This window comes from Leptosomus discolor, chromosome 9 (assembly GCF_034619465.1).
Source record: "Leptosomus discolor isolate bLepDis1 chromosome 9, bLepDis1.hap2, whole genome shotgun sequence".
NCBI lineage: Eukaryota > Metazoa > Chordata > Aves > Leptosomiformes > Leptosomidae > Leptosomus > Leptosomus discolor.
This window is the reverse complement of record NC_141399.1, coordinates 2,287,583-2,313,766: the sequence shown is the minus strand read 5'-3', so window position 1 is coordinate 2,313,766 and position 26,184 is coordinate 2,287,583. Positions and strand designations below refer to the sequence as shown.

At 48.1% G+C, this 26,184-nt stretch overlaps 1 protein-coding gene across 1 annotated transcript in view; it reads right to left on the bottom strand.

Moving 5' to 3' along the window:
• Window positions 1–21,019, bottom strand: part of SUMF1 (sulfatase modifying factor 1) — a 37,948-nt gene extending 16,929 nt beyond the window's left edge. The window contains exons 1-4 of the mRNA XM_086469837.1: window positions 20,816–21,019; window positions 15,552–15,725; window positions 13,208–13,282; window positions 958–1,040 (exon numbers count right to left, since the gene is read on the bottom strand). Of these exons, the coding sequence (XP_086325963.1) occupies window positions 958–1,040; window positions 13,208–13,282; window positions 15,552–15,725; window positions 20,816–21,019 (536 nt within the window). The remainder of the gene's footprint in view (window positions 1–957; window positions 1,041–13,207; window positions 13,283–15,551; window positions 15,726–20,815) is intronic.
• Window positions 21,020–26,184: the final 5,165 nt, after the last annotated feature.

The following is a 26,184-nucleotide window of genomic DNA, read 5'->3' as shown; positions in this document are numbered from 1 at the left end:
TCAGAGGACTCAAAAACATGCCAGTATCTGCTAGATCTAGGCTAGAGAGTCTGACTTTCTTTCAAACAGCAGTTTTGAAACTTTAACTAGTTGACGAAGGCAGCTAGTGCCAACTGCACTGACACCTGCCTAGCGAGAGGAAGAGCTGCCGTGTGAGAGGTCCCAAAGGACGACAGTCCCACCCCAGCAAGCACACAGCAATGCTGAGCAACGGCTTCCAACACGTGCCACCCAGGGCTAGCGCTGCAGCGTCCACAAAAAGCACCTGAGAATAACGAAGCCTGTTGATTTTCTAGGCATAAAATTCATTCCACTTCGGAATGGAAACAGGCTGTACAAAGACATGGATCGACAAGTTCCAGGGTTCAGGCTAGCAAAGCATGGCACTAACTACAGGCTGCTAAGAACAAGTACAGTTGTGTGAAGCGTTTAGAGCTTCCAGACACAAATCACAACTGATTTTCTGCAATAATCAGCCCACAAAGTCAGAATACAGTAAAAAGCACAAAAAACTCTTCAGTCTTCTGCTGCCAGAGATCTGCTAGGCCTCCAGATCCCAGAGGGAGGACACGCTACACGTACTAGAGTCCACATGCAGCCAGTATTCGGTGTTCCTCTCCAAACCCAGACCTGCACTGAACGCGCTGTAGTTACTGACCCTCTACAGATCGACTCCGTTCCGCTGCTGACACCCAGATGGGAACGCAAGTGAAGCACATTGCAGTGCGGCCTCTTTCCCCTCGGGTGGAAAGTGCTTACAGACCTTTTTGAGATACCACCACATCATTGACCATACGACCACCGAGTGTCGCATGTAACACACTAGAAGATGGGGAAACAGTCGCCGAAGCAGCAGCAAACAGGTAACTAATGAAAAACCACTTCCTTGCGCTCCTGGTGCAAGTTGACAGGTATATTTACAATTGCTTTATAACTGACTGGCCATGTATGGCTTACCTGTTGGTGATAGTAGAGTCAGGACCCTCGGGGTGCTTCCAGTTGGCTCCCTTCACAGGCAACCACCAGGGAGCAGCTGCAACCTGAAAAGGGACAAGAATGGCCAAGGAAGGCGACTTAAATTCCCAGCTGTTTGAAAAACCACCACGTGACAACAGGCTGCTAAGCTTTCACTCGCGGCTCATGGCTCTGCCTGCTGACCCACGACGTTCCAAACCCTCTCTGATGAACCAAGGAGATCGTTTGATCCACAGAGAGTCCTGCTGGCCAGGGAATAGCCCGAGGTACGGAACAGCACAAGGAAAATACCACCCAAAAACAAGCCAGAGGGAGACCAAATCCTGAGGATACCTCTCTGAAGTATTGCCCCTGGCTGCCCCTCCTTCCTCTCCACATTTTCTCACCTGCAGGTCTGATAGGAGGCACAGCTTATTCTCTTTGAAGGCACAGCCTTCAGCACGTTAGCTGTGGTGGACCACACTGTCCTCAGAAACGCTCAGGTCTTGACCTCTGAAAACACAAGCCAAGAGCACTGGGATGGTAGGGCTCGGAAGAGGTCACGCAGAACACTGCGGTTTTATTCTATTCCTTCACAACAGTGTGCCCACAGCACAGTTAAACCCGCTCACCTCCTGGCTGACTTCGGTCTGACACCTTCTGCAGAGATGATTTGAAAAAAAAAAAAAAAAGACAGTTTTGGCTTAAAGAGAATTTTCATCCCAAATGTTTGCTCCCTAGACTCAGTGTTTTGGAAGAACTAAAACAAAACCCTGATGACGTCCTTTAACTAGGGTCAAAACACGCATCTTGCCACACATTTGCTTTCCAGTCAATTAACTCAGTAAGCTGATTTTAAATTATTTGCTATCCGCTTCCAGAAGGTGGAGACAGAAGAGCCACAGAAGTTAAGTGAAGCCTTTTTTTTTCCCCCCAGCTGGTTTGCTGAGCAACATCAAGCAGACAAGATACCCTGTAACGACACAGACACTCAGTACCTCCCTCTAACCAAAAGTCTCAAAGTTGGTTCTGCGACACCAAGGAATTATTCCTGGAGCACATTCGTTAAAGATTTCTTCTATTAAGCTTCCTTCAAAGCTGAGGTCAGTGCACAGCACCTTCAACTGTTCTACTCTGGTTCACATTCGCTTAGAAATACTTAACAATGGGTCCTTTCAGAAAATTGAGGCAAAAAACCACACTTACAGTAACCATCAATACTGAGTTTACGCCAGCAGCCCGAGAGCTTGTTTCCAAAATACTCCTACTACCGAGATAACTTCCATAATGAACAAAACTCAAAGGAAATAAACCTCCAATGCTTTAGGATTTAAACAACCTACCAGCTGGCTAGCCCTAGACCTGGGGGATCCAGGTGCCACTCTAATACTGGCCTGTAGAACAACCGTCAGCAACTTCTGCCCTCTCTCCTGCTCCTCAGCTTTCCCCACTCAACAGACGGCAAAGGGAAGAAGTAGAATAGTTCTTCCTCATGCTGCTAAAGCAACTTTGTCAGGGGTTACACACAGAGGTAGGGATCGTGCCAAGAGCGTTACCCTTGAACTCACCAACTCCTTCACAGGAAAGTCCAGGAGTAAAAGTCACTGAAAGCTGGTACTCAGCAGAGACAGAGCATCAGCACAGTCAGTTTTAACAGCATCTTCTCAGAGGAAGCTGCATCCTACAACAGTGACGAGCATTTAACCCGTAATTACATGTGTGTGAGAGAAAAATTAGCTATGACAAATTGTTAAGAACAACTCTGGTCCAAATTACACATCAGATCCCTCATTTGAATGTTTCGGTAGGAAAATAAACTGAAGTGCCTAAGCAACAGCAGTGCTGCTAATACACAAAGACATACTGTCTTATTTTTAAAGCATCTGATCAGTCGATGCTGCAACAGCTCCCGTGACAGCTTGTCACTCTTCTCCCATCCCCACGCGCAGATTTCGCCTGCAGCACGCATCTGGGTACCTCACCGAAGCGCTCGCTGTAAATCACTCACCACCCTGGACTCCAGCAGCAGAGCTGCTGGCCTAAGCTCACTGAAGAGCCCACAGCTCTTTGGGAGCTCTGGGCAAGAGCCCTGGAACCCCTAACCGCGCTGTGGGACTGGGAAGCCACCCCCACACGGGTTTTTGATGCTTTCTTCCAAAGCAGGTGAAGGGCAGACCTTGGTGTTAAGTACACAAGAAATAAAGATGCTCCCAGCAGCTTGCTGAGGACTGGGACGTTCTGTCCATGGGCTCTCCACCTAAATGGGACCCTTCAGGCACACAACTAAAGTAATGACATTTCTTAGAGATCTTCCCGCCCCCCCTAACACGACAAGAGCATAGATGGACACCACCAGCCACACCATTCTGGCTCAGTATCTAACAAAGCCGACGGCACTCTCGCAAGCAGAGCCCCTACCCTTTTCAAAAAGGCATGAGCAGCATTTGGTCTCTTACCAGAAACTCCAGCTCTGCCACGGAGCATTCAAACCCAAAGATGGGCTCTTCATTCAGAAAGAAACTCTGCTCAACCCTCACAGCGCTACAGCTTCCAAATAAGCGAGCTGCTAAACGGATGCTACAGTCAATAGGTTTATAATTAGTCTGATTTGACCAATTCCTTGTATATTTTGAGCTTTAACCTACGCTCAAGATAGTACAGAAATCCCAAGTTAGAATTTTACAGCTCTTTAAGGAAAATAAAGAGAGGAGCAATACCATTTGCTAAAGGTTCTCTGTGAATCGGAAAGATCACAAGTAGGATTTCATCCCGATAGTTCCTAAGCACAACACGTTTTTGTAAATCAAACCGCTGGTTTTTGGGTTAGAAAAAAAAAAAAATCTCTGCAGAAGACTGCAAAGACTTTTACTTTAGAAGATGTTAATTTTGGAAAACATTTTTGTTATGCAAAAGAAAAAGCAGATGCTTTCAATCAGAATGGTTTATTTTAAACCAAGGAAAACACAGTCTCTCCACACGAGAGCACTATTTGTGCACGTCTTCCCTTTCTGGCTCTGCTGAACTGAACACCAAATGGCTGCCAGTCTTTGCAGAACACCCAGATCTTTAGAGAAGTTACACATATAGTACTAGGACGGTGATAACGGTGATGGACTGCGAACAGCCGTCAATAATTAACTGGAAACTAATCTAAGTCAGCCACTGCCACCAGCGAGCGCGCACCAAGATGCTCCTTCCAAAAGAGAAAGTCACGTACCCAAAATTTACAGTCCTTTCAGAAAACTTCTCAGCAGTCCCCAAAGCTTTTAATTGCTCCAAATCTAATTAGTGGAAGAGCTAATTAGACAGAGATATTACAACATCGCAGTTCATACAGCAAAGCCCTCCCTTGCCACTAACGAGCTCAGTTACTTTCATAATGCTTCGCCTTCTCACGCTCGCTCCGAAACATGTGTTCTGTGGACCGGCAACAGATTCGTTCTGTAAAAATAGCAGCACATGCTGCTGAACAGATCTTGAAGAGACACCCAACGAGAGGGCAGCATCCCCTTCGTGTCGGTTAACCCTCTCCAGCACAGCCCACCCCTCCTAACGGAGCCGGTGACACGTAACCGCCCGCCAAACGTTGCCCAACTGCCTCCACGGGCAGCTCCAGCAGCACAGCGCATTCCAGAGGCGGAGGAGCTCAGTGCTTGTTTTGGTTTGATCCAGCTGAAAACTTGGATTATCCAGCGCTCTGCTCCAGGATTCAACCTGAAGAACTGGATTCAGTTCTGCTTATCACAGACCCGTAGCGCTGTGAAGAAAAGACACCACGATATGGGAATACTGGGCAGTTACACTAACAGTTAATTCCGACCTCCAGGTTTTCCACTCAAATGAAGCAATCCGCAGAACCGAAGCCCACACTCCCACTATCGGCTTAAATAAAAATGCAAAGTTTTAAGTAGGCAATCTTCTTTTCAAAGCAGGCTGGGATATCCTAACTTTAATTGCTCCATTAACTCGTGACTTCAAGATTTTTAGACTACTTTAAAACTATCTTGAAGAAAATTCCTTCTTAAATATACGTAGGAAAAAATAAAGGGGGGAACATCAGGAGAGACAGTTTCATCAGCAGCATTACAGCGCTACTGGGAGTGCGAAAGCAGGAGGGGAACACCCTTAAAAACCCGCCCAAAAACCCCAGCCGATAACCATGAAAACTTCTGTGTTGGTCTTGCACCTAACACGGCACTGGTCCTCTTGGAAGAACAACAAAACCCCTCACTTTAGCTCCAAGTTTCAAATCCAAATCACATCCATGTATTAGAAAAATCACCAAAAATAAACTCACGGAGTAGCTAATCTTGGCTCTGATTCCATTTCTAACACGCAGCAAGTCACTTGAAATAACAAAGCTGTGGATTCTAAGGTTAAGTCAGGCCCATAAAATGATGAGAAGCTCACGCTGTTGTCCAGACAGGTAGCACCAAACATCTTTTTTAACATGCTACAGCATTACAGCGCTGTTTTAATATACTAAGGGCTGCATACACTAGGTCAAGATAAACAGCTGGAAGCAGCAAAAGTTATTGCAGAGTAAGAACTTGAGCAATTCAGGAATCAACTGCCTGAAAAGAGATTTGCAGAGTGAAAAGTAGTCTGAAGTCCGAAAAACCCTTCAAGAATCATTTATTAAGCGGTGGGTTCTTAAAGAGACACACACACACGCCAGTTCCAGAAGCTGACTTAACAGGTTACCACTGGTTTGACTCCGATTGTGTTAAGCACTACGTCTTGAATTTGCAAAAGCATCCTCTTGGCTGCAAAAGCAACGCGTGCACTGGCTGGAAGCAGGGACCTTATGAAGCGTTATCGCTGGGAAATGCACCCAGCGGTCCGGACACCCTCACTGCTAGCATCAGGAGGATGTGAGAAAAACGGGTTGTTCAGTAAAGAATATAATTTTTGGATGAGGTTTTATTTTATCCATGGAAGGCAGATACACATAAATCTCTGTCAAGTTTTCCTCCTCTAAGCCGTATCTTAAACCCTGCACAGCTGATTAATGAACTACTGAAGAAAGAGGCAGATAGAAAATGGAACATTTTTAGTAGGGCAGGGAGTTTAAGAAATAAAAATAATTCCTGTGCCACAGACGAGCCACTGTCCCTCAGAAACCAGAAAGAAGTCACATTCGGCGGGGTCCCGGTCACAACTACCTGCACACCTATTTTCCTAAGTTTCCCAACAACCCTCGAAAACTTCTTCCCTCGCCAAGATTCAGGGCAGAGATGTCTCTCCCACCTTCCACCCGTAGCTCCCAAGCCCGTGTCACCACGGCACCTCCTTCCCCCCGTGGGAGCCCGCTCTGCCAAGGATAACCTACACCTGCCTGCGGCCCGTGGGACCCACGGACTGGGATTCAGCAGCTCTCCTGGGCGGCCGCACCAGTGCATCCCAGTGCTTTGGCTCCCGCTCTGGGCCAGGGAGGAAAAAAAACAGCGGAGGGCAGAGACAAAGCTTCGCCCCGCTCCGATCCGGCTTGGCGGTCGGATTCGGAGCACATCCCACCACGCGGGGCGGCTGGAAACAAGCTGGAGCCACGTCGTGGTGCCGCTCCGTTTTCAAGCCCTTTTCCAAAGGCAAGGCAAACCCTTCCAGCACGTTCCCCGCTCGCCCGCCTGCAGCCCCGCTGCTCCCTGTTATCGGCACGCCGAGAACGGCACGACCGTGCCCCGTTTCTGTGCAGTGCATCATCTCTATAGCAACGGGCTCCTGTTTGAGCTGAAACAGCTGGAAGGGAGTCAGGGAGCCAGGGCAATGTAAATAGCGTGGAAGTGAGCAGCGCGGCAGGGCTCAGGCCAGCAGAGATCTCGCCCAGCCCGTTATCGAGGTTGTCATAGCAGCTGCGTAAGGGAGACACAACCTACACCGGCAGCTGTCACTCCTATTGGTGCTTGAAGGCACTCCGCAGAGAAGAACAAACCTTCCCTAATCGCGTCCATAAACTGAACTGAAACACGGTTGTCAAATTCTCCACCAAACCAGTAACCAGGCACACTGAAACAGCTTAGAAGTAGACAGCCGAGTGGTTTTTTTCTGGAAGATAACTAATACTCGACATTGCCAGCTTCTGCAATGCCATGCAAGTCCCACGCTATTTATTCTACCAATTAAAAGTCCCAGCTCCCCAAAAGCTCCAGTTACAGAAGAATCTGTTTTCGTTCTTATTTTCCTCCCTCATCAGCTCAGAAATGAAAGCAAAAAGGGGTTTTGTTTAATATTGAATATTGATATCGTTTGCCTTGAGTTTCAGTGTTTTAAAGTAGTTTGAAATTGCAGTGCTGCAAAAAGGAAAGGCTAAAGCTTTACAGAATAAGAATAAATACGTTTTAAGTCATCAGCTAAAGATTTCAGACTTAATTGGAAACTAGCACCTTGCTTTTACAAAGGGGCCTTTTCCTTCGCATAAGGAAAGGTCATTGAATCTCATTCACACAGTGTAATACTTCACAGCTACGTTGATCCTCCAAGAAAAACAACCAAAACTATTTGATACTAAAATCCAGCAAGATTCATTAAGTGCAAGTTTTGGAATCCAAAGAAGCCTCTTTTAAGGAATTGATATTCCTGGTGAGTTCCGCCTCTGAAGTCTATTTTTCAGCCAATATCTCAAGCTGGTAACTTTTTCCAACGGCCAAGCGAACACGAGCTTTAGGAACGAACGAGGCGTTCGCAGACACACCTACAGCCCGAGGCACACGCAATGCCCCGCTTTAGAGCTGTACCTTATACTGATAGATACGGAGCCGGGAGTTCCCAGGGAGAGCTGCTGCCGGCACGTCCTCCTTTACCCCCAGAGCGGGAGGACCGCATAAGAAGATCCAGATGAACAGTTCAATAGCCCCGTCTTCCCAGCTCCTTATTGGGGATGTCTGAAGCATTGGGGGGGCTGCAGGAAACAGGCTCACCCCCCTCAACCTCTGATTTCAGTTTCCTCTCTGAAAAAAGCAAAAGCCAAGTGCGGTAGAGATGAAAGTTACCCTTCAAGTAGCACTAAGTGTATCTGTCAAGTGCTGCGTGTGCATCCTACGTATGCTGACATTTTAACAGCAGCAAACCACACCATAACCTACCTGCTCCCCCGGCAAGCCACAGATGAGCAAGTCACTACTGCACGCTGTCAGAAGGTCCGTTCTCCATCGTAACTGCTGCAAACACGCGCCCTGCTACCTGCCTGCAAACGCGGCTTGTTTCATTATTACCTTTTTTATTCATATTGAACGTTATGAATGCCAAATGAACATGACATTCATTCATTCATTCCTTCATCTGAAGGGCTCATCTGAAACGCGTAATGCTTTCAGAACAGGACTATGCCCTGAGTTACAGGCTAAAGGCACTGCTGTCACGGTGAACGGCACAGCTCAAGACCACCGCGGAGGTTTCCACGCAGACAGGGACGAAAGCAGCAGCCAATAGTTCCAGATCAACCAGAACTCCTCATTAGTACTTGCCCAGGTCTGCCAGCGAACTAATCTCATTGCATTCTCCGAGCAGAAAGTCAATACCTCCTAAAGACAAATGAAGAACACGGATTTGTATGCTCTCGGTCCCTTCATTGCAGAATTTATCTGGCCTAGAAGCAAAAATTAATTTTGCTGTCTTCCCCGAGCCAAGGATAAAAATGTTCCCGCCACTCTCCAGTGAGCAAATCCGACTCACGCTGCACTCCAGCCTCGGTAAGTGCTATCCTGTTTGCCTTCTTCATGGTAGCTGCACAGCGGGCAAAACTCTCGCAGTTATTTGCAAGAGCTCTCAAATCCCCTCGCTGGCAAGCACGCCTCAGTACCTTCTCATTTCACAGACACAATCCCCATGCTTTTTGCTCCAGGATACATTAAAATGCCATATAAATGGCATTTTACAAAGCCGTGGAATAGCAGCACTGAGTATGCATTTCTCCCTCTCTACTTCCTCCTTAACTCAGTCAGGGAGATGAAAGAGCAGCAAAACAGTTTCATCATAAAGTAAGGGCAGCAAAATCTCTAAATTTTGAGCTTTTTCCATTTCCCCAAAATTCTCTCAATAGAGAGGGAAAGCAAAAAATAACCTCCAAGCGCCAAGCTATTGGCAATTCTAGGCAGCGTTTTATCTGTGACATCTAAACCAAAGGCCAAGTACGCAATAGAGGCCGTAAGTCAATAGCTGTAATAGATGCAGTAATTAGTCGCTGGTTTTAATCTGCGAGTCTGAGAACTGATTGTATCAAAACATTTTAAGCCCACACAAAACGTTTGGGTTTCAAAGGACTTTCCACCCTCGCCTCAGAAAATCCTTTTTTATTGGAGAAAGTCCTCGCCAATTCTATCAGTAACACCCTCATCTGTCACAGGGCTAAAGTTGCACTCCCTGCCACGTTACCACCCCAAACTTCGAGGCCAAAACTAAAACTCGAGTTCCCAGAAGTCTAGAACAATTCAGTTATTGGCTGCTACACCCCTTTTTACTGCTTCCCTTCCAGAGGGGCGGTAGGTCCAGCCTACGTTCCCCGCAGCAGCGGCTATCTAGACCACCTCACCTCCAGGAAACGCACACCCAAAGCTCCGACAATTATTCTACGTGCTAAGCTGGTCTGCTCCTGCCTCAGCTTTCACCAGCCCCACCTCTGCTCTCATTTAGCTGTCTGCTGCCTTCGAGGGCCTATGACAAATTTGTCTGGTTTAAGAACTGGAGAAGCCAAAGCAGCCAAACAGACCCAAACCCCCAGATCCTCCCCAACAGACAGGAGGTACAGAGGCTGTCGTGTACCGCGTAGTTCAGCATCTGCACTTCCACCTCTCCCCAATTCCTTCACTGCACATGCAATACCGCTTCCAAAACACACATTCCTGTTGCTCTTCCCCTAGATCCACATTTGCATTTAGCACCCCTGTGCTTCAGCTGGAGAAAAGCCTTATCAAAACACGCCTGAGCCACCGAGGCAAAGTAAAAATATCGTCCTTCTCCCATCAGTCTGGTGGAGGGTTTTCCAGTACCAGTAACACACCAACGCTTGTATCTTCTTTCTGCTTTTCACGGTGATAGTTATGATTCAAGAAGACACACGCCACAAGCTAAAGTATCAGTTGATCAAGGTATACATTGAGAGAGAAGCCTTCACCTTCTCTATTGCTGATCCTTACAACCTGCTGATGCAAACCAACTTCACGCAATTTACACTTTTCCCGACGACATTTGAATGGTTACGCGGCAGTAGCCAAGTCCTAAAATGGGCTCACTTCTTTGTTTGGTCTTTAAAGGAATTGAATAGCATTAGATTCCCTTCACCCCCAGCAGACACTAGTAGAATTTAAACATTTTGGGCAACGTAACAAGCAGCTAGCTTTTATTTCCTAGCGTTTAATCTGAGCTTGCAGGTCCCTGGGAAGCATTTGCTTTTGGAGAACCCTTAAAGTCCCTGCCCCACGGTTGGGACGCTTCTGCATTTTAGCAATAAGAAGTTTCTTTCAAGTTGTCCATAGCAACTTGTTTCTCAAAAGCACAATCCCTAGAAAACTGCTAGTGCATTTTATTGGTTTCAGTGGGGCAGGACAAGCACGGCCTACACCGAATTTGGTTGTCTGAGGAGCGGCCTGACTATGCTCTGTTCTAACACCACGTCCCAGGGCTGATGCTCCCCTTCCCTGCGACGGAAGGAGGCTTGTTCTGCTCTAGGAATTGCACTGCCACGACACCCAAAGGCCCTCGGAACATCTCGGGGCTGCGCACTACTCAGCAGCTCTCAAAGACAATGCCCACGGGAACAACAAGAAGGCAGTTTTGAGAGGCAGAAGCACATACAGATAAGATTCTAAGCTGTATCTTCAGACATCAGAGTTCTCTTTCCAGCTCTACCGCTGAGCTGCCTTCTGACACCTTCTCCTCGCAGACATAAGTTCCTCGCTAAAAGCTGGATTTCGTGGTACGTAGCTGGTGAGGGGGCAGGCAGGCAGGAGGGAGAAAAGCAGCTTCTAGTTTCTTTTTCACCTCCTCACAATATTACCATGTTTTAGAACATAAGCTTGTCCTCAGCATCAGCATAAAGCTAAGAAGTGCCAAACTACCAGGCAGGCAGGCACTATTCTCCAGCTCACTTTACCGAAATAATTAGTACAATCTTTCCCTGTGTCTGTTCTGTGCATGCCAGCAACTCGCAAAATGAGCTGACAATAAATACTGCAAACATGGCAAAGGGACAGTCTCCTCAAGTTTACTTTTAACAAACACAGAAAACCTTCGTCAAGAGGCAGCCAAAAAAGACCAGTTTGGGCTCCGTTCCAGCTCTCTGGCACAATACTCCTTCTGTTCCCATTACAGCCAACACTTCAAAATTTGGCTGACACACCCAGGAAAGTGGCTCCCAACACTCTGTGTGTGTTTATAAAGTAGCCAAGACTGAGCTTACACCAGCATTCTTCGGGTTGGTTTGTTTCTTTTCAAACAGCGAGCCTGATTTAGGGATTTCTGCATCACAGAACTAGGGCAGGAAAAAGAATTTCTCCAATACCGACTGCTGTGAAGATGAGATGAGCCCATCTGCATTTATTCTACCTTCAGCATCCCTTATGCAAGGATCTGGGAAGTCCTCTTATATCTCACAGTACAAACACGTTAGTCCTGAATTAAGAGATAACAAACCATTCTTAGAATCTTCTTTTCCTTGCAGTAGGAAACAAAACCCCACGTTTTTTGCCAGTCATTCACAGCACACGTTCACTTTGGGCTTCTTGAAACCTCTGATCTGCCAGTCTGCCCCTTGAAGATAAAAACCAAACGCTACAGACTTCCCCCCTCAACCAAGAGCATCATTTACATAGAACAATGAATATTCACTACTCCGAGGTACTGCACCACGCACGTGGGAAAAAAATTATTTTTGTGCGATAAACCATTTTGGAGAAAAAGAAATGACTAAATAGAAAAGCTCCAGGTACTCCCAGTTGTTTGTCGTAATCAGCAACACTCCTCCAGACTCTTGAAGTTGTACCTTGGATTAAATGGCGTGCCCAAGTGAAACCTTGCTGCTCACTGAAAGCAATAACTTCCTCTCCATCTGTCCCACCTCCCTCTCCTTGCTTACCCAGCATCAGAAGGGGCAAAAGGTGGCAAGAAAAAGGTGTGCTGCCCCACAGGCACCAACGCTCGCGCGTGTCTAACTGGACTATTGCCAAGAGAGGCCGTTCCAGTCCTGCCGCCCTTGTCGCTGCCTTGCGGGCATTCTCTTCCCAACTCAGGCAGTGGCAAAGGAGCCAAGGTCACTTCGCTGCTCCCGAAGGAAGTTAACCATCGGAATGCTTCATTTCCAAGGCCTTTTTTAAAGGCACGGGACCAGGGATCTGGAAATGCAGCGTGTTCATCAGACCCAACGATAGTTGTGATGGGAAGGGACCTCAGGAGGTCATCTTCTCCCAACTCCTGCTCCAAGCAGATAAATTCATCTGGATGACGACAAGACATAATCTGCTTACTGTAGGGAGCTGTGAAGGTTAAGTGACCTGTTAATAGTAAAGTGGAGGTAAATGAAGCCTAAGAAAGGCTCAGCCACACATTCACAACAGAAATAAAGAGGAAAGGGGGGCAGAGAAGCTTCACTACTGAATTTTTTTTAATTCTTTTTTTTTTAAAATCAATATTCCCTTCCACTCACCTGGCACTTCTTTGGAATACTTGCCTCCAGTCAACCTAGAAACAGCACTCATGCAAGCATCACTATCGTACCAGATACACAGATTATCCTCATTTTCTTAAATCGGCAGGATCTGGGCTTTACCCCCGCTGTTTGGACACCAGACTGCGTCGGCAGAGCGTGCCAGCCACCCGTCCGTACGCTCTGGGGCCAGCAGCGCTCCTTGCTTTGCCTACACAGCACAGCGCTCAGCAGAGCCACGACTGACATCCCAACTCCTGAAGCATCGCTGCGTCGCTGCTGACACAAATAAACAGCCGTATGCCTGCACCACTTACTGCAGTCCTACAGATCTCTCGTTTATGAGGCAAAATAAAGAGACAAGAAGGGGCTGATGGTAACTTTTGCTAACCAGGAACAGATTATTTGTTTCCAAATTGTTTGTTTGAAAAGCAGAGCAGAGAATAGACTGTAACTCCTCCACACGTGAGGGAGTCTATTGTCCTAAGCCAAACTCCCCTCCATAAACCCCGTTTCTGTCCATGGCTTTGGAAATACCACACAATCTAGATATTATTGCTAACACATCCACCGACCCCAGCGATTGCCAAGTCAGTTTTACCCCGCTGTGTTACTCACTGCCTGGTGGATGTCAGCCTTCACTTCTTCACTCAGCATTCCCTCAAACACAAAGGAATCGCCAAATTTCTCTGCCTACAGAAAGAACAAAAGATTCAACCGTATTATCAAAGGAACGTTATTCTTAAAAACATCACTCACATTTACAGCTTTATTTTATCAAGGATAAGGGAATCCTAATAGTAATTCCGAGTTCTCTTTCAAGGAAGCTATCTCAGAAGAGAAGGGATTTTATCTCTGGATGCCGTCGTTCTGCAACAGCCACTGGACAGATGGCAGCTCACAGAGCTTCCGCAAAGGTTTTTACTTTTATTAGTTAAAAACGCAGTTCCAGTTGTCCCAACTGCTTTAAAATGCTACAGTCAATCATCTGACGTTCAAGGGCACATTTCATTGCTCTTATTTTTCCTTTGGGAACCACAATAAAGGACTTGAGCCTTGTCACTTACTGCTCCATCATCACTAGCACCATGTTTTAAAGCGCTGTTACAACAACAACAGAAGAGTTAAAAGAAACCCAATCATTATATCTAGCATTATATAAACCCCAAAGAAACAAGAAATACAAATTATTTGAATGAATCACAGTACATGATGCCAACAGAGGGTTTTTTTCCCCATGGTAAACTAAGTGACTTGATGCACTAGGGAAGTCAAAACACATTAGCAGAATTCAACACATTTGCCCTTCTCAATTTCTTAACTTTATTACAGGCATCCAAAGACAGAGAATGATCACCATGGGCTGCCTCTGCACGCTCAGAACTCTTCAAGAAACACAGTTTGAAAGCAGGAGCCCATTCACCACCCAAACTGCAAGAAGCTCTAGCATGCGACCGTAACCTTTACCTATTCAGTTTCAGAAAGGAAAGAAGAAAAAAAAAAAAAATTTCTCTCACTTGCCCAATCTGAAAGACCCACAGACAAACAGATTTACCACCTAAAGGACCCCAGGTTTCAGTCTGACAGCCTCCATCAAAGGCTTTTTTTTTTTTTTTTCCCAAGTTGTTAAAAGAATACTTTCGGTTCAACGAGACAGCTGTACCTCTGGAGATATTTTTTTCCTTCAGCTTTCTACTTACTTTCAGGTTTCATTTGCCACTGGAGTTCAGCCTATCCTTAACAACAGAAACCCAAGAAGTCGGTTGGCTCTGTTTACCCGCAGTAAGTCATGTGGACATTATTTAAATACACAAAAACCAGCTCAGCTGCATCCCCAAAAAACCCCTGCAGAATCAGTGTTGTTTACTCTAACTCCGAGTTTATTTTTCCAAATCCAGCATAAAAAGGGGCCCCACGTGAAGAGGGGACAGGAGAGAGCGTAAGTGGAGCACCCGGCTACACCAGCTGAGCCACGAGGCCCCGTCTGGAGCAGACTCCATCGGATGCAGTGCTCCATTTCAATACCACGGCGCACGTGCTCATTCTGGAAGCAGTTTGCAACAAGTAAGCCCTGTTCACACTCAAAATTGTGAAGCAACCTTTTTTCCACAATTATTGAGCCAAGAACTTCAAAACAGAAACAGGGCCATAGATAAAAGCAGCCCTTCATCCAACCAGAAGCATCCCGTCTTCCAAAGGAGAACCAGTTTATCGAGTGAATTCAGCAAAGTGCCTCCTTTGAGACCTGATCATTAGCGAGGCTTTTATTCCCCTAAAAGGCCTGTCAGGGTTTTATGAAAGTTGCGTAGGAACAGCCAACTGTCAGGAAAGATCAGAGCCTCCGGCACAGGTACCTTCTTTCTTGGAAGAACCTTAACATATTCTTCCTTCGCCCATTGTTCCCCGCAACACGCACAAAACTATTATTATACTCGCTATTATATCTTCTTTAGACAGCAGGGCTTTCTGCTGCTCAGCTCATTAGCAAGGAGCTGCACTGAACTAGCCTGCAGAGTCGGCAGCTGCCACAGCTCTTGAAATCCCTTCTCCCCTGTTCCTCTAAAATAAGGGAAACCCAACAACACAGTTGTACTGGTACAGAGATGTTCTTAGGACCCCAAGGTCAAAAAAAAAACCCAAACAACAAAAAAAACCCCAAACCCTGCGTAGACATCGTCAGCCACACGTGAGCGTCACCCAGGCTGCCTCAGTCGTCCTGCAGGGAAGACATTAGTTGGGATCTGAAGACACTCATGACACGTAACAGTATGCACCAAACTGCCCCTTCAGACCCCCAGTAAGACAACTTTGTCTCTCCACAGCTTGCATCAGCATCATTCTCACACGCAAATCCCAAGCGAGCACCGTGACAGCCTTCAGGAAGAGAAAAGCTTCCGTTTGTAACGGGGGTTTTGCCAACACAAAGCAAGGTGACAGGAGGCCGTAGGCCCTTCCACCTTACCTCAGTAACGTACCCCGTAGAATTCACAAATCTCTCAAACTCCTCGTTGCTGACCTCGTACTGATCCATGTAGAACCGGTTAACGTGGACTCTCCTCGCCGGCCATTCTCCGTCTTGCCGTATTTCGGGCTCATCAGTGCCCATTGTGAACACTCCTCCTGGAATAGCGACCATCTGCAGAGAAAACACCACCCGTAAGATTACAAGAGGAGACTTTTCAGTCTTTCATCAGTGTTTCTCCTCCTCCCCCTCATCTTTAGAGGCGCTTTTGGTTTGAGCAGCATTTCACTGACAAAAACAGCACAACAAAATGGCAACAGCGGGATCTGGACCACCACCTGTTCGGAAGAAATACCAAGCAGACTTCAACAGAGAGCAAAAGCCCCATTTGCAGCTCTTTCTACATGAAATCTGGGTAACTCAGAACTTTTTCTGAGGATAATGCTTGTGCTCTAATGAGGAGAAACAGGTTCCCCTACTGTACCTAAGAGCCAAGAAACACTCCAGAGTCCTTTCTACTCGTTTTCAGATGAGGAATTCTGGCATTTCACTCTATTCCTCGAAGGCTTGATGCATCAGTGAAGAAGCTGGAGATTATTAGTGTGCTCTTTTATGGACAAGCCTATGCTTGTTTGCATACTAATTACATGTGGTTTTGGATTTAACAACAGGCACGTGCAGCATTTTATTACCACCCATGCTGCTAACTGTCAGGTAGGCACAGCACCTGCAGCTCTGTGTACCAGAGAGGAGACCAACTTTCAGGTCAGTTATATTCCACTCCTCTGGAAGGCTGGCCTTGGGCAAGAGCCTCAAGCTTCTGAAGTAAAGGACAAGTGACAGAACAACATTTTACCTACTTCAGGAAGATGTTTTCCCTTTAAGGCCTCAGCCAGTTTCCCCAAGAAACAGAACATTTTCCCTCAGCTTTAGTGGGCTCTTTCCAGGATGACAGAGGCCCCAGAGGTCTTGTCATGCCTTGTCAGATGTTTCCTGAGAGCCCTCTGAAGACCACAGACTGAGCAACACGCTCCTCACCCAAACACCAAGAGCATCCATGATCCCTGCTCAGAAGCTTGTGCTGAAACAAAGAATGACAGTTCAAGCAGCATAAAGTCTTCCCAACGGGCAGGTGATGTTTCAAGGACTGACTACCCAAGAGCTGGCTTGCCAAGAAGTTACTCATCGTCAACAGATGAAAGAATTGGGGAAGGAAACTCCCTCTCCTTTCTTTTCAGCATTCCTGAGCTACCTTCACCCCCTAACTCACGCTGAGTTCAGCCACCTCACTTCTCCTCTGGCAACAGTCAGTGGAGAGCCCCAGGAAAGCCATCCAGCACCGACAAACACATCCGCTGTGGAAAATAATCTGGCGTGTCATACTGTACCTGAAATTATCTGTGATCACACACTAACTACTCTCAAAGGGATTCAAGCAGGCAGACCAGTGACAGAACCTAAAATAAACAGCTCTATGACATAACAGCATTCTTTTTTTGTGCAAGACTCTGATGTTTGGTATGCAAGAAATTCAAGTCTAACAACGGAAGTATTTCACTGAGACACAAGTTTCCAGCGTAGCACAATTCCAGCACTACTCCGGTTTAAGTTCTGACGGAAAAAGAAGTCTGGGATTTAGACATACGAGAGTTCAAACAAAATTCCACATACATATAGTGGAACAACACAGTATGCAAGAAGTATATTAAAAGTAGCCAAAGTACAGAGAGAGGGTTATAAAAAAATGGGAGCTGATGTCACATTATCTAGAAGAGGCGGGTTCACAGAACCCAACGTGAACTCGGGACTCTGTCCGTATAGCCGCTTTGCAGCACAGCCTAGATTAGGACTTTGATTCTTCTGGAGCTGAAACTTTTTGGTTTTCTTCTTACTTTACAAGATTCTTTTCATAAAGTCAGATGCTTTCACCAAAATAGTTTGTCTGGATGTCCACACTGACTCACGAACCAGGAAGACAAAAAGAATCCTGAGTCACCTTCCAGCTTCTGGAGTTTACAGTTATTTATGTAGCTACACCACCACCAGCATCCCAACAGACCAGTAAAGTTCACATCAGCTATCCAGCACCTCTCTCTATTCTTAAGAGAAGCTGGAGTATTTGACATAACCTGACATAGCCAATTTCATCGTTTCTTCTCCACGATGGAGCTCTCCTTTTGCTTGGCTCTCTCCCAGTGACACTGAACTCGCACAACTCGCAAAAGGCCAGCAAGACCCACATTTGAGGCTAGGTACATCCTCCTAACTTTTTCTCCAGTAAAAAGAATCTGAGCCCTTACAGATTGCCTTTAACCAAAGCCATAAAAAGACTTCAGGATGAATTTGCTTACATTTTTTAGGACTCGGGGATTGACAACGCGGAACCACCTCTTTCCAACCCACTGTAGCTAAAACAACTCCTCGAAGCAGTCTTCAACGCAAGACTCAGAGCTCACTCGGGAGCTGCTGCCTAAAAAAGCGTGTGAAAAATTAACCCTTGCTTTACAGCCGAGGATTCGTTTCCAAAACCTGAAAAATCCCCATAGATTGCCAGTGTACGTTGATTCCACAGGATTATCCTCCCCCACCAAGGCCCATTTCATAGCTCCACCTCCTGTTTGGAAGCAGGGCCTTCCTCTGGCAGCCAGCTTTAGGATAACACATGATAGGCTGCAAGGCTCAGGTCCCCAGCAGTGCTCTTCAGCGGAGAGCAGTGGAACACAACACTAAGCAAAGACACCGCATCCAGAAACCACATTTGTGCCATTAGTTACACAGCTTTAACACCCAGTTTTAAAAGACAGGTAGCTAACCCGGAGGAACTAACCTCTAATAAATACCAAAGTTGAACTGTGGAGGCAGCAATCCAACAGCAGAGGCTGACAGAGGCGCCACTTACCACAGCAGAGCGTGCCACACTAACTGCCTGTGTCTGCACAGCGTTACTGAGCCAGTGCACGCAGCTCATTGTCCTCAAAGCTCAACTTCAACCCCAGGGAATGCATTGGCCTATGATTATACTCGCATGGAAAGTATTCTGGGATTGTAGAGCAGACCCACTAAAATACTAGCTCCCCAGTTCTAAAAGTATAATGGAAATGAGTAATCTCATTTTTGGTTGAGGCAGAAGCTAATTCTTCCCTCACTTCCCTTTTGTTCTAGCGAAGCGTAATGAAGCTGTGTTGTGAACACAGCTTAAAACCCAGCAGTAATTAGTTCTCATTACCTACTGCTGACGTTGCCAGCTGCCTTGCATAAAGTAAGAGTCAAATGACTTTTCCACCCTACAGTGAAATACCAGCATTTGTTACACGAAACATAGATTACTGACATAAAGCCCACGTGCAAAATGGATTCTTTAATTCTTAATCTTTAAACAGTCTCAAATTTCTTCAGTGCAGCTGCAACAGCAAAGTCGGAGTCACCACTGCGCATCCGTCCCTTTACCTGGCGAGTCCACACACAGCCAGTGACACAGCCGCTCCCCAAGCCGACACAGCTTCCCAGCGCCACAGCACCCAGAGGCAGCCCCTACGTTTTGACTATTTGCAAGCCACCTCGCACAAGAACAAGATCCAAGTCTGCTGTGACACAACTTTGTCTGCCCAGGTTTACTAGCAGCCTTCGTGAAAACAGCAATCCCATGTCTAACAAGTCATCGGGTGAGGCATTTGGCCTGCAACGACACAAAAAGTCTCGGTACCCCTTCGCAGCAGGCATGTCACAGCACATCACCCTACTTTAAGCACTGCCTTCGTCAAGAAGGCACGCTCGGCTTTGGACAGTGTCTTTCAGAAGAGCAGCAGAAAGGAATAAGCAATTAAAGAGACTTTCATTTGAAGAGAACCCAAAAGGCTATCCAGGCATGGATACACAAACGACGGCTTTGCTGAAACACACACAGGAGATACGACACATCACTCGTCAGCGTTTCAATTCCATCGGTACCAACACAGAGCTAAAGAAGACGGGAGGGTGCACGGAAACAGAGCCACAGTGGGATGGATATTCACCAAGGAAGGGACTACAGGAGCAGAGCTACCACCACCCAGAGCCGCATGGTGACAAACAGCCCCGCTGAGGCACGTGCTCTGGCACACACATCCTCCCTGTGAGGCAGCTAAAGGCGCGAGGAAACACCCTCAATTTGTCACCTCTCAGTTTGGCACAGGGAGGAGCGGTCAGGGAAGGCCACCAGGCCACAGGTGTTGCAGAAAACATCAGATTTAGGATTTTAGGATACTGCTTAGAAATCCCCTTACTTTTCCCATCTTGATTTGAATATCAAGAATTCTAATTAGTGGACATTAGTAGAGGAAACTAATGATTATATTAGGAAAATAAGTCTCAAACGAAATAAGTTATCAAATATAAAATAAAATCTGTATTGCCAATGCCGCGAACATACCCCTGTAAAGTCCCAGCCCTGAGGTATTCATTAACCACTGATCTGTTAGTGGTTAGAAACAAGGACAATGTGTTGCAGTCCCAGATGTCTGCTGGACAGGATTTATGATGGCACCCATTGCGTATAACCTTTGAATCATGACCAGAGCAGGTACGAGCCAAGAGCCTACGAGCCAAGGGCATGTTCCTTGACCAAACAAGGTCAATTCGAGGAGTGGTCGAGACCTCCAACTCACAGACAGCCTACCCAAATTATACCCCCTACTCACAAGGGAACAACAGAAGACTATGACAGAGGCTGTGTGCTAATTTGAATCAGAACTGGCAAAAGAAGAACCAATCATGGAGAGGATGATAATGAACATGCATTGTATAAACTGAATATGTATGAATTTAATACATAAATATCTGTTGATTGCAACGTGCAGGGGACATCTTTGGGAAAGATCTCATGTCCCCGGTCGGTGCATCATTAATAAAGGACGCCTCTGCTTATCTCGCTTGGTGTAGAGAAGTTTTTCTTACCACTGCAGGTTTGCAACAGAGGCACCGCTGCCCAGGCCTCTCTCCACCTTCGAGACCACCCGAACAGCGCGGGAGACACTCGGTCTCCCTGAGCGGGAAACGCGAGAGGGGACCAGCCGTGCCCAGGCCGAGGTTCTCACGAGTTGGGCCCAAGAGAGCCGTGAAGCGGCTTTAACTCCCGTTTCTACCCCGCAGCCCGCTCGCTCGGGGTTCTCCGCTAACGCCCCGAGCGCGGCAGGAGGCCTTGCCTCACCCAGCACCGCCGGGGCCGCCCCACGGCCCGGCCCGGCCCGGCCCGCCGCCCGCCCCCTCGGCCTCCTCCCGCCGCTCACCGGCCTGCGGCCCGCGCTCCGCCCGCCGCCCGCCGCCGAGTACCGCCGCGCTGCCGCCTCCCGCCCGTCACCGCCGCCCCGGCTGGCGCTGCACCCGCAGTCCCCGCCGGCAGCGGCCTCGACGATCGCCGCCAGCCCCAGCAGCAGGAGGACGAGGCGGAGGCAGCGGGACGCCCAAGCGCAGGCTGCTGCGGGCGCAGCCATGTTGGCGGAAGCCCCACGTGCCGCCCGCGGTCATGTGACGGGCCGCGCCTTAAAGGGGCAGCGCCGCGTAGGGGAGGGGCGGGCGCTCGGTGCCCGGGATGTCCCCTCGCCTCTCCGGGAGGCTGCTCGGTCGCCTCAGGGGGAGATGGGGCCCTGCTGCCTCCCTCGGCACCCCCTCGCCCCACGCCGGCGGGAGGCCCGCGGAGAGCAGCGAGCGGCTCTGCCCCAGCGCCCCGCGGGCCGGGCCGGGCCGGGCCCCGAGCGCCCAAACGCCCGTAGGGTTGGTGGGTTGTCCCCGGCAGGGGGGGGGGTGAGGCCTTGTGAGGAGTGAGGGAGCCGGGCAGCGGCCGTGGTTGGAGCGAGGGAGCCGCCTCCCCGCGGCCTTGCTGCCCGCGGCCTTGCCTCGGCGTAGGTCCCGAGGCGAAGTTGGCCTCTGCGTGGCCTAAAAACACGGAGGAACTGGAGCAAACGCGGCCCCAAGGAAGCTTCGGCAGCGGCGCCGTGCCCAGCGCCCTGGTGCCTCACGGGCGGTGCTGACCCTGCACGGGACTGGGGTTTATTCAAGGCGTAAGGCTGGTACTTGTTATATTAATGAGAAGAATTCGTGCGTGAAATGAATGCAGGTAGGTCTGTGTTCCTGAAAATAATGTAACTATCCGTCAGCGTAATCCCATGGCACCGCACAGTCGTGTACTGCTCATGTTGCCTCCATGGGGAATAAAAAAATAGGAAAATACCGGCGTTGCCTTGAGGTACGTGCCTGTAGAGATGTCAAAACATGCAACTAGATGTCATTGTAGTTGACCCATCCTGTGGTTTAGGAAGGGGAAGTTCAAACTGTGTCGGTAACCGCTCAGCAGAAGTGAGGAATGGCCCTTTTGTAAACTCTTGGAAATCATTGTTAGCAACTTGCCCCAAGGATGGGGTTCTTGAGGCCTTGGTCTCTGGCTGAGGCCGTCAGTAGCCATGTGTTAAGCTCTTTCTTTTTTTCCTCTTTTGCAGCAAATTGGTGCAATGAAGCTGCAGCTGAAGGACAGCCAGCAGCGTGTAGGTAGATTGACACCAGCGAGTCGTACAAGGTGCAGGAAAAGTAAGTGCTGGTACCTTTGGCTGTGTTCATAGCAGTGTGTGATGCAAGGTGTGCACCTACCCCCCTCCTAAGAGAACCCTCATCCCCTCTGTTAATGGGGGGTGATGCGACTCACCATCACTTCAGAATAAGGACTCAGGAAAAAATAAATGGTCAATTCCTTGGGCACTTCTGTTTGTGTGAAATCCTGGGGTTTCGATTTCCACGCTTAAAAATGGATTTTACCAAGTATGGCACAACCAGTCTTTATGGCAAAAACATCACCGTGGAGGGGAGAAGAATGTCACTGGAGCGGGGGGGGGGAAGGAGAAAGCTGCTTTTCTTTCCAAGAGAACATCAAATCCTGTTACAGCAGTTTTGGGGGGTTTTTTACAGGATTTTTCAGTGCAGGTGACTGCGAAGCAGTTTGTAACACGCCAGGCGCATGGCAGCGGGGTAGCATGCAGGCCGAGGGGGTCGGGAACGGAGCCGTCCTCTGCAGAGGCACAGCGGCCTCCTGCTCTGCTCCTGGGAGAGGCAGCAAGTTGCTGTGAGGAGCAAACAGGAGATTCCTAGCCAGCTCTGTGCCAGCTCGGCTGGCTGGGGCTTTGGGAGGAGAGCAAAGGCTCTTCCCGCTCACTGTCCCCTGCTACATCGTGTGACATCAATCCAGCGCCCCGCTCTCTCCTTCACAGGCAGGAGGGGTGCAGGGCTGCTGTACCCCTGTACTCATCGCGCAGCCAAGGTACGTGGCCCGAGGCAGATGATGATCCGCTCTCTCAACCCAGAGCTGTCGATACCTTTGGCAATGCCCTTGGCTTCCTTCGTTTTTCCCGTGCTGGGGAGATTTTGGTGCTCTGACATATGTAAATCTTTACTTTGCTTGGGAGCTTCTGTTCAGGACCAGCATCCGAATGGATCTTTGGGCTCCTCCACTATGCTGGCAGAAGTCTGTACTCATTCTGTGGGATATGAATTCAAAATATTTTAAGATATTTTCCCCTGTACAGATTAGGACTGGGCAGCAAAAAGAAGCATGACCCTAGTGAAGGAGGAGTGGGGTGTTGCTCGTTTTGCATTAGCACTGGGAAGGAACACAATGGTCTTTGCCGTGTGAAGTTCTGCTGTGTGTAAAATGGTGGTGCTGGGAGTCTTCACGGGGATGCACTTCAGTTATCCATCACCTCCCTTTTGCCCTGTGACGTGCTTAGGAAAGCAGAGTGCAGGGAAACAAATGAATACAAATGTAGTTATAAAATCAGCCCTGGTAAAAGGTAAACATTCCTTTTATCTTGAAACAGCAATCTGAGCCCCGTGCATTAATGAATCGCTATGAAAATGCAAAGTAAATCAAACTCCCTTTCTCCTTCCAAGTTTCCAATGCAGCAAAATCTAGGTATCCAATATTCTACAGTCTTCCAGAACTGAAAACAGTCTCCCAGGATAACGCCCCCTTATTAAAACCAGGGGATTCTGTCTGTGTAATGATGGAATTCAAAAAAAAATCAGCTGATTTCCAGTGAGCTGGGACAGTTCTTGCCCACTCGTTCTCATTGCTTGTTTCCCCAGAATTCTTTTCTGCACCATTTCTGTGCTTCCATCGGGAAGCTTTATGCTCCTGTATTCTCTCAGGAATCAAATAATTGCATTTACAGTTGGCTTCTGAGCAACATCCAAGTTCCAGTTTGTAATCCTGGGGTGCTCTGAGAACTTTTCCGCTCTCATTTACTGACCATGTTGGTGCTCCTAAGCCATTTGCTCGCAGGCAGCTGATCTCTTCCACACAGGGTTTAATCATTCTCTTTCCTCGCACGGAGTACACCACGCTTCAGGATTAAGGCTGATTTCACTGTTATTAACATATTTTAGAAAAGAGAGACTTTTCAGCACGTCGCTGAGAAGCTGAGATGTTGCTGAGCGTTCGTCCCTGTCGTCGGTGCGCTCTTGGCACGGACAGCTCTGGTGACGGGAAGCTTTTGGGATCATCTACCTCATCATGAAGAGCAGGATTAGACAGCTTGATCCTTAGGGTCGTGGTGTATCTTCTGTTCTAGTTTTAATTCCAGGGCTGCTGCTTGTGCAGCTGAACCAACAGCAGAGACAAAAAAATGCGCAAACCCACCCAGCAGGCCAGGGCGTGTTTTGACTGAAATAGCTTGGAGAAGCCAACGGTTAATTGCAAATTCAGCAGCACAAAACAAGGTAATATTGTTCTTGGCACATAGAAGACTTCCAACTTCATCTTAGTGTCTTTCAGCAATGTTGAATTTGCATAATTACTACAAATAAGGTGGTGATGGAGCAGAATAAGGTTCAAAAAGGAGAAAAAGAACAGGAAAAAAAATTATAAAGTCTCTTGCAAGGTGTTTCCCTGTGACTGAAATCCCGTTTGTGCGTGGGCTGAACATCTGCGCTCTCTTTGTGCATGGGGGCGATCTCTGCCCGACCCCTGGTTTGCCACGGGGTGAACAGGACCCTGCTCCCCATCTCAGGGGCTCCCTGCTGTTGTTCACGTTATCAACCAAACAGGTGCTTTAAGAGAATAACTCAATGGTGCTTCTGAGTGTGAATGTTTTCATTCCCAGCCTGCCCTTTCACCCTTTCTTAAAGCTGTAAGGTTAGGGGAGCCCGCTGATCGCCCCTGTGCCTGCAGCAGCGTTCGGAAGCAAGTTCCCAAGGAGAAATGGAAACATTTTCCACTGTTGGAAATTTTCATTATTATCTTGTCTTTCCAATACTTGTCTTCAAAACTAGCAAGTATTTTTGTATTTTTACAAATTTGAAGGGGTATTTTTACAAGACCTCTTCAAATCTAGCAAATCTTCAGTATTTTTGGCTGAAGGGCTTTCAGTAGCGCAAACTCCACAGCCTTCGAAGAACCGACCAAGGCCCAGAAGCAAATGTAGTCCATGAGAGAAGATGTAGCCTGTGATGTTCCCCCTTCTGGCGAGGCTGCAGGATCAAGGAGCGGTGGGCTGCAGAAGCAGCAGGAGACAAAGGCCATGACGGCTGTAGGAGGAGCGTGGAGAGATGGGAACTCTGGGGATTTGCAGACTGGGAGAGAGCAGGATGTCCCCAGGTCTCCACTGCTGTCTCCTGTGCATCCCGTACTCACAACTTCATGGGGTCGGGTTGAGTGTGGCCGGGGAACCTGCTCATCCTCTGTCTGTGGGAAATCCCCCAAAACTGGCTTAATTACATGCGGTTTCTAACATAGAGCTGCCCCGTGATGGAGGCGTTTGGGGGCACCCCGCTAGCGTCGCTGCTCGGGGTGCTGGGCGGGCAGAGCGCTCTGCAACAGCCCTGATGGCGCTGCCCAAGCGCACCAGACGCTCCGGCAGTTCGCTGTCCTCAGCCTGCTCCACTCATGCAGAGATTAGATTTGATTACACGAGAATTCATTAGGATTACCTAATGACATTAGGCACCATTACTCTGCCAAATTCCTGATGAGTAATGCCTTGTAGTATCGCGGCCATTAATGAAAACCCTCCTCGCTGACCTTCGCGTAGGTTCCTAAGTCGTGGGCTTCAGCTGCCACATGTCCTTGCCTGACAGCCATAATTACAACCCCTCTGAGGTTATTTTTTTAACGAAGAACCAAGACAGTGGTAGATTGCGTGGAATCAGACCACTGGCTGATCCAGGCTGGTTCCCTGGCTCCAGCGGCGGTCCGAGAGGGAGCCAAGCTGCGGGCAGCCGTGGCTCCATGCTGTTTCCCAGGAAAGCAGCGGGTCGGGGCGGGTGGCAGCGAGGGGAGGGAAGTGTTTTCTTCACCTGATGCCCGTGAAAGCGATGCAGCAGTTGTGCAGCACAAGCGTTTCCTCTGCTGCTGTGAGGCTGCCAGACGTAGCCGCGTGTGCCCCGTGGAGGGCAGAAAAATGACAGGACAGAGTACCTTGACTATTTTTTTAAGGGCAATTAATTGCATAATGTAATAAATAAAAGGAAATATTATATTTTACCACTGCTGGTCATCCTGTCTTCTGAGTCAGTAGCCAGTCTTTAACGTTAGCAGCATCCCTACGCCAGGTAGTCTTGCCGAAGAGGAAACCAAGTAAAACTCGCTACTTTCAAAGCTTTAAACTCTCCTTCT